This window comes from Bidens hawaiensis, unplaced genomic scaffold (assembly GCF_021521415.1).
Source record: "Bidens hawaiensis isolate Kalapana, Puna unplaced genomic scaffold, B.hawaiensis_p1.1 tig00043384_1, whole genome shotgun sequence".
NCBI lineage: Eukaryota > Viridiplantae > Streptophyta > Magnoliopsida > Asterales > Asteraceae > Bidens > Bidens hawaiensis.
Window position 1 is genome coordinate 79882 of NW_027497680.1, and position 9250 is coordinate 89131.

Sequence of the window (9250 nt, forward strand, 5' to 3'; positions counted from 1 at the left end):
CAGGTCGTTGGACAATAAGGATGCTTATCGGGATGATTTACAAGCTCGGAATGATAATTTAGAAATATGGAATTGGTCGGCACACTTCCCAATGTAGAAATATGAAAGAGCCAAAAATTTCCTGCTGAAGACTCCTTTTGCGCCACGCGTAGGGATGACGACATGTTGCTTCATGCAACACGAAGCAACTCAGATATGAGCCGGACTATTTTGTCCTTCGCACTACGCGAAGGACCAGTTTACCAGTCGTTCACGCTACGCCAACCAGCTAAAAACGGAAAAATTAAACTAAATCATTTAAAAGTATTTTTCAACCCCTATTTGAGATACCCATCATTCCGGCATCTAACAACAAGCCTTATGATGATTTTCGTCATCCGAGAGCCCTCGGTTCGTCTAGTTATCTTATGCTTCCACCCTTTCATCAGATGAACGAGTTATTCGTAATAGCGATATCAGGCTAAAAACCTTTGTGTTCACTTTAGGCTAGGGTTTTGTGTAAACTGACCATGATCAAATTCTTTGTATTTTAAGGATTAAGAACTTGGTTGAGTGTGTTATTTGATCTTGTTTTACCTTAGCAATTGATTGTTTAAACAATTTATGTTTTTGGTTATCAACTTGTGCATAATTTACTTGATTGTGTTCATCAACATTTAGAATTAGATTCTTGTGTCATTGATCCGAAACCATTAGTCATTTCATACTAATTGGTTTTCGTAATATAAAACTGCTAATTAGGTAGAGTGAGTTCAGTTGTGTCAACAATTCGGATAGATTTTCGCTTGTCATCACAGACAAACTGTTAGGTGTATTATTACTGCGCAATTAGTTAATTGAATCCGTGATTAGTTTGTTATCTCATTACCTGAACCTGTAGTGAATCACCTTTCTCATAATTGTTTACAAAAGTTAAAATTATTTGCGTGTTTCCAAGATATCTTTCTAAACTGCTTGACATCGACTGTCCGCATGGTTTAATGTTTAATAAATCATTTGTTTTACTTGCACTTGCCATTAATTCCCTGCGGAGACGACCTTACTTACTCTTACTAGTTATAGGTATTTAAGTGAATTAAAAAACTTGTTTTTTGATTAGAGCATGACATCTACATCAAAATGGCGTTGTGTCCGGGGAATCAACATGCAAAGTGGTTGTTTAGTCTAGTTTAGCTTTGTTTAATTGTTGTTTTTAGTATTTCTTTTTTGATTTTACGCAGGGTTCTGGCACTTTCGTGTATGCAGGAAATCTTACAGGTTCATGTATACGAGATATTCCCGAGAGAATGGGCCCCTTCAATTTGATCCAGAAATTGAGAAAACAACAAAAAGAAATCGAACGGCTCAAAAGACGAGATTGAATCAGAAACCAGTGGCCACAAACTCGAAACCAAAAGAAGAAGAGATGACTAATTAGGATACTCAAGACCCACGTGACTATCAACCTGAAAATCAAGATCAACCGCAGAATCAAGAGCAACTAGTTCTCTAAAACAACCCACCATCCAACCGAAACCAGAATGTGAATGCTAACTGTAACAGAATTCAAGTAAACCGAAGAGGTGGTAACCGAAATCAGAGACAGTTGAATTTTGATGATGATCGATCAGTGAGGGTGAGGTCTGAATCACTATACCGTCAAGGTCCATTCTAGTTTATGGGGAGGGAGAATGCGTTTCATCCTGGTAACGAGAGGGTCGATAATATGAGGGAATTTGAGGATTGGTATGATGATTATGAAGATGAAGAAGAGTTAGAGGATATTAATGGGGGTCGGTATTATCAGAGGGATCAACAACAATACCCCCAACGTAACCGAGAACCTGATCAGAATCAACAACAATATCAATAACTGAGAGGTCGTAGAGCATAAAGACGTCAGTTATTCGGGAGCCACAGGTTCTATTGTATGAGTTTGATGATGGAGTCCCGAGAGTGTGATCATTATTCCAGTCAGAGATGGGAGGACATTTTCAGTAATGCAGAGCAGTTTGACCGGGATACCTACATTTTTTGAGAAAGCCACAGAGGAACCATACCTTCATCTGAGTGAGTTTAATTCAATTTGCAGTACTATATCCAGTCAGGGGTTCACCGTGGATGAGGTAAAATTGGTCATTTTTCTGTTCAGTTTGAAGGATGCAGCAAAACAATGGTTTCTATCATTGCCTTTAACCGGTATCTACATGTGGCAAGACTTAGCTCAACAACCCCTTGATGAATATTATACGCCACAGAGAGCCTCAGAAGCCCGAACTTCCATCAGAAATTATCAATAGCGTATGGGTGAAATGTTTTATGAGACTTTGACGAGGTTCAAACTCTTATTAAGAACTTGCCCTCATCATGGAATAGCTTTATGGGAATTAATAAAAGCATTCCATGACAGCTTGTCAAATGATGATGCGCGTTATCTTCAATACACTACTAATGGTTCGTTTTTAACAAATGATGAGAATGAGGATTGGCATCACTTGGAGCAACATGCGGCGAATTATAATAGACAGGCTCAGTCGAACAGGATGGTTAAGAGGACAGTTGTCAAAGTAGTAGACAATGGTGGTTTGGAGGATAGAATGGAAATATTAGAAAAGAAGTCGGATCAGCTCATGGTTGTGGATACGAAAGAAAAAAAGTCAATTAGGAAAAACATATCCGGTCTGCGAACAGTGTGGTGAATTGGGACATGATGTCGCGAGTTGTGGGGTTGTGCAGGACGAGGAAGATGAGGAGGAAGAGGTCAATTTTTTCAAGGGGAGAAAAGGTACAACAGTAATATGAACTTGAATACCTGTCACCCGGGCCCATTAAATCACCCAAACTTCAGCTATGGAAACCCGAACACTCAGCAAAACCCAAACTTTCAGGGCAGTTCTCATAAAACAGGGTACCAATTGAACCAGAGGCTGTATGGGAACAGTTCAAGTAATGGTCAGAGTGGGTATAATCAGAGAGAATCTAGTGGGTACAATAAATGGTATGGTAGAAGCGATGGGTATAATCAGGGTAATAAGCAGAGTGGATTTTCAAGTGCAATTGAGTTGAGTGCCAAGCCTGATGCCTTGATAACATTGTAACTGGAGGGTCATAATGAATACAAGAAGGATAGGAGATTGAAGATAAGGCAAATACAGCAAGGGATAAGCAAGTTAGTGAGCTGGTAGAACAAGTGGCAAAGTTAAAGAAAAATTCGGCATGACTCCCGAGTGACACAGTGAAGAACCTGAATCACCAGGGTAGTAGTTCGTAGAGTGGAAAGAGCACCCACATTAACTAGGTAAGTACCCTTAGGAATGGTAAGGTTTTTGATAATGGGATAAATCCACCACTATCCTTCGTTGATAGTGTGGTGGAAGATTTGGGTGAAAATGGGAATAGTGATGAGGATATGGAAATTAAACCAAAGAATAACCCGAAAAGAAATAATTAATAAAAATTTAAATGAATAGTAACAAAAAGGAAATACCAACTACCAAGGAGACGGGTTCAACGAGTAAAATTGTTCCATTTCCTAGGGCATTGGTGAATCCCAAAACATCATCATCGCTTAAAAATTGGGGGCCCATAATAGGAGGAAATGTGGGAGATGTTTAAGCATGCAAAAATTAATTTACCCTTGATAGATGCTATTAAACAAGTCCCCGCTTATGATAAATACTAAGGACTTATGCACTTAAAAAACGAACTCACAAAATACCTAAACAGGTTGATTTAACAGCTAATTGAAGTTCGATTTTGATGGGAATCCTCCCACCTAAACTCCAAGATCCGAGAATGCTAAGGCCACTCCCATTGGCATGATTTCAGTAGGTCGGTTGGGTTGGAAGATTTATAAGAAAATGAAAATTCATTTAGGGCTGGCAACTTGGTTGGTGGAACGAACAGAAGTCGGTCGTGATGAACTGATGATGGCATAAATCAAATACCATTTCTTCAATCCTTTTTTATTTTATTTGCCACTTGCGAGTTTTCTATTGATTGTTTATATATTTTTTTGCCACATCAAAACACCTCTCACATATTAAAATTAAAAAATAATTACATTTAAATTTCATAACAAAACAATATCAAAATTAAAACATACTTAAATTCAACATTCTAAATAAACCATAACTAAATTTAAGTATCATAATTAAATTTGAACGTCAAAACTAAAACATTATATTTTCTTGATGTACATTCTTTTATGTGGTTTCTTATTAACAAACCAAGTAGTCACGCTTAAAATAAAACGAGCAATCCATTTTCGTATCATACGCCTTTTCCCATGGTCATTGTTTCGAATTTTTATTTTTTTAATGTTAACTTAATTTATAACTTTAAGTTATTTTTATTTCTAGTTTAAAGCATTATTTTTTTAACATATTCATTAAAATTTAAATTGTATTCTATAATAATAATAATAATAAAAATTGGTTTGGTTGGATTGTGAAAGAGAGTGAAATTTGAGTTTGTTTGGGTTGTATTGGTAGAAGAGAGAGAAATTAGTTTTTTAATGAAAAGTTTAGTTCGATTGGGTTGTGAATAGGATCGGAGTAGCCTAATAATACACATTCAAGTGGTTGATTTTAAAATGACAAGGGCGTTGTTAGATCTTGGAGCCGGGGCGAGTTTTCTCAAGGGAAGCAAATATGATCAACACGATTTTGGTCCACTTAGAAAAGCCGACACCACCGTGGTGTTGGTTAATTTGACGCTTAAGATTCCTAGGGGAATCGTTACGGATGTGATTGTCATGATCGATGATTTTTACTACCCAGTTGAATTGTTGATTCTAGATTATGTAACAGCTGACCCGAAACGGCAACCGAGTGTGATTCTCGGTAGGCCCTTTTTGGCAACTACAAATGCTTTAATAAAATGTAGAATCGGGGTAGTTGACATGGCATATGGGAATAAAAATCTTCGGCCGAATGTGTTTTCAAACATTTCTAAGTGATGAATGTTTTATGGCTGAAGTCATCGTCATGAAAATGAGGAGGACGCCACAGAGGAGTGTGTTATGTGTTGTAGGAAAACAGTGGAGTATTCAATACAGTTACAAGAGGCGAAGAAAGCAGTTGACGTGTGCGCCGCTATCATTGAAAAGCCACCATGATCACAACAGATGGAGAGACTACCGGACACTATTGACTCCAAGTTGAAACCGTCACTTGAGAGTCCACTGGTTTTCGAGTTGAAGGTTCTCCCAAAACACTTGAAATATGTATTATTGGGAGAAAGGGAAACATTCCCGGCTATCATTGCCTAAAACCTAAAGAGAAGGCATTGATGAGGGCGTTGAAAGAGTATAAAGCTGCAATTGGATGGACAATCGCAGACTTGTGGGGAATTAGTCCGTCTATTGTAATGCACAAGATCATCACGGCCCCTAAGGTAAAACCCGCACATGATGCACAAAGAAGATTAAATCCAAAATTGCGGGATGTGGTGAAGAAGGAGGTCCTTAAGTGGTTGAATGCGTGAATCATCTTCCCAATTTCGGATAGTCCAACACAAACAGCTCCAAAGAAGGCGGGTATACAGATAACCCGTAATGAAACATGTGAAGAGATTGCCACCCGACTGATAACAAGGTGGCGAATTTGTGTTGACTTTTATGGACCATATCCCTCTACCTTTCATCGATCAAATCATCGAAAAATTATCGGGTCAGAAATTTTATTGCTTTTTAGATGAGTATTCAGGGTATAATTAGATTGCTATTCACCCCGATGACTAACATAAGACCACTTTCACTTGTCCATATAATGCTTTCACATTTAGGCAAATACCTTTTGGTTTGTGTAATACCCCGGCCACCTTTCAAAAGTGTATGATGAGTATCTTTCAGATATGGTCGGGATTCACTAGAAATTTTTATGGATGTTTTCTCTATTTTCGGCTCATTTTTTGAAGTATGTTTAAAAGAATTAACTAAAGTGTTAAAAAGATGCGTGGAAACGAATTTGGTCTTAAGTTGGGAAAAGAGCCATTTTATAGTTCAAGAGGCAATTTTGGGGCATGTCATCTCGAGTAGGGGGATTGAGGTTAACTGGGAAAAGGTACAAGTCATATCTAATCTACCACCCCTTAGGGATTCTGCCGACAGTTCATAAAAAATTTTACCGTCATAACACAACCGTTGTGTATTTTTTTACTAAAAGATGTACCATTTGTTTTTCATGAAGATTGTTTAAATTCTTTCAACGTGCTTAAAAATAAGTTGGTCAAAGCCCCGATCTTGATGTCACCCGATTGGTCACTTCCATTTGAAATTATGTGTGACGCGAGTGACTATGCAGTCGGGGCTGTTTTGGGTCAATGAGTGGATAAGAAGCCCGTTGCTATATACTACGCGAGCAAAACCCTTTCCGATGCTCAAATTAATTATACCACCACGGAAAAGGAGTTGCTTGCAATAGTATATGCATTGGATAAATTTCGATCTTATATTGGAGGAAGCAAAGTTGTTGTGTTTTTAGATCATAGTGCAGCGAAATATTTGATGGAGAACAAAGATGCAAAGCTGCGCTTGATTAGTTCGATGTGGAGATCCGTGACAAGAAGGGTTGCGGGAACGTTGTTGCGGACCACTTATCCAGATTGGTTGGAAAAGAAGAGGAAGAAGATGCTAGAGACATAATGAGTCATTTCCGGATGAACAATTATTTTCTATTTCAGCTTTACCATGGTATGTTGACATTATTAATTTTTTTGTTGCAAATACAGTTCCGGAATTTTGGTCAAAGAAGAAGAAGCAGCACTTCTTATCACAAGTAAATATTATGTGTGGGAATACCCGGACCTGTTCAAGGTGGGTGTAGATCAAGTGATGAGGAGGTATATACTGGTGGAAGAAGTCAAGAGTGTGTTGCACCATACCCATTTATCGGCATGTGGAGGTCATTTTAGTGGCCAAAAGACAGGGCACCGAGTATTATATTGTGGATTTTACTGGCCTTCCCTCCTTAAAGACGCAGTTGAGTTTGTGGAAAATTGCATTAGATGCCAACAAATGGGTGGCATCTCAAAGAGGGATGAGATGCCCATGTAACAAATCCTCATTGTCGACATCTTTGATGTTGGGGGGGGGGTTTGATTTCATGGGACCATTCCTAAATTCCTTCAGGAATTTATATATCTTGGTAGCTGTTGACTACGTTTCCGGTAGAAGCAATCGTCACCTAAACAAATAGCCATACTGTTGTTAGAAAATTTGTCCAATTAAACATATTTTCAAGGTTTGGTGTTCCTCGCATCATCATCACTCATAAGTGATGGGGGTTCACGTTTTAAAAATTTTAACTTTGGTAATTCCTTAAATGGTATGTTGTAAACCACCTCATAGCCACTCCATATCACCCTCAAATGAGTGGCCAAGTGGAGGTTTCTAATAGGCAAATCAAAGAGATTTTGCAAAAGATGGTAAGACCCGATTGTAAAGATTGGTCAAATAAATTAAATGATGTTTTATTGGCTTATCGTACAACTTTTAAAACGCCTATTGGAACCACCCCTTATCAGTTGGTTATGGGAAGGGATTTCATTTACCTGTTGAACTTGCCCATCGTGCGTTATAGGCAGTTAAGTATATTAATCTAGACTATGAGTGTGTAGGTAAGTAGAGGAAGTTGAATATATGCGAGCTAGAAGAATTGAGAGACGAAACATATGAACGTGCATCTGCTTATAAGGAAAAGATAAAGAGGGTTCATGATGCTAAGTTAAGGAGGAAGACATTTGAGGAAGGGAAACGAGTTTCCCTATTTCAACTTGCGATTGAAGCTTTTTCCGGTAAAGCTGAAGAGCAAATGGACGAGACCGTATCAATTTAAGGGAGTTGGCAAGTTTGGCGAATTAGAGATTGAATATTTTGATGACCAACCGAGGCAAGTAGTCAACGCACATCGATTGAAGCCTTACTTGCAAGATGCAGATTTGAACAATATCATACACGAGTTGGAGATCTGTTTCATTGCAGACAAACCGATATATTTGGTTGACTGAAAGAACCAAGGAATGGCGAGCTGTAGACATTCAATTCAGCGCTAACCGGGAGGCAACACGACATTTTAAGTGTGTAATTCTTGTAATATGAGTCGTGTTTTACTAATTGTCTACCTTGAGTGTATAGCGTTGAGTAGAGACCGAGTGTGGGGAAAGGTAGATTCAAATTGGTGTTCAGGTGTGTGGTCAGCAAATTAGTCACCAAATGGAGTGTCAGGTATGTATTGTATGCTTACATGTTGTAAAAATGATTAAGGGAGAAAAAGATAAAAAAGGTTTTGAAAGATAGAAAAAATTTGAAGATCAAAAATCGTCATTTTTTCCCTGTAAAAGTTGCAATTCACGCCACACGAACTGACTATATGATGTTTCGTCGCGCTACGCGAAGGACAAGAATTAACAAGAGTAAGTTGTTACTTCACGATATGCGAAGTAACTTACCAGAACTTGTTCGCGTAGCGCAAACCAGAAAACACCCTAATTAAAATTGACATGGTTCGCGTTACGCGAAACAAATAGCGAAAAGCCGACTATTAGAATCGAACCGATGACCATCACATTACAAATGCAAAATGTCATTGCTTTTCCCGACGCGAAGTAAGATCAATCTGTAGAAAAAAAAATTATAGCAACCACCGCTTTAACCCACCGCCTTATCCACACTTCGCCATCACCATTATAATAACAAGACCCCAACACCACCATGACTTTCATCTCTTTCACCTACTTCTCTCATCCTAGCATCATCATCACACCATCAAACCACCAAGAAACCACCGTTAACCATCACTTCTCACAACAAGTTTGTGTGTAGACGGTTTGATTGCAGGTATGTGTTTGTGTTGTTGATTCAGTTTTCATTTGAGGTAGGTTTTAATACCATTGAATTTAATATAGTTGTTGGTTGTTTGAACTTGTTTATTGGATTATGACGGGTTCGGATATGCTGGGTGGTTTAGTTTGGATAGCTCGGTTCAAATGGGTTTTGAAGATTGTATGTCTGTCGTGAAACTGAACTAAGTTTAGTGTCGAGGGCTTAACCGGGTTTTTTTGTTTTGGTTGTTGGGTTAACACTGAGAGTGTTAAAAGTGTGGTCAATATGTCGGATACTTTGGTGGTGGTAAACATGATTTTATGTAGGCTCAGTTCATAGGTACTAGTAAGCCTGGTTTAGTGTTGGGTGGTTGAAATATGGACGTAATCTGGGCTCGGGTTTGGTTTGTCATAAGATTAATATTGATATCAAATAATGGAGTAATTT

The 9250-nt window shown here is 38.3% G+C and overlaps 1 protein-coding gene across 1 annotated transcript; it reads left to right on the plus strand.

Moving 5' to 3' along the window:
- Window positions 1-4573: 4573 nt before the first annotated feature.
- Window positions 4574-5098, plus strand: LOC143594227 (uncharacterized). The gene is made up of 2 exons (XM_077073588.1): window positions 4574-4917; window positions 4960-5098. Exons 1-2 carry the CDS (start codon window positions 4574-4576, stop codon window positions 5096-5098), a joined length of 483 nt encoding a protein of 160 aa, XP_076929703.1.
- Window positions 5099-9250: the final 4152 nt, after the last annotated feature.

Bases quoted from the DNA above. Each gene is read 5' to 3' on its own strand.
- LOC143594227 (XM_077073588.1), top strand. From the start codon at position 4,574: ATGACAAGGGCGTTGTTAGATCTTGGAGCCGGGGCGAGTTTTCTCAAG. The intron at 4,918-4,959 runs GTTTTCAAACAT...TTATGGCTGAAG, and splicing joins AAAAATCTTCGGCCGAATGT to TCATCGTCATGAAAATGAGG.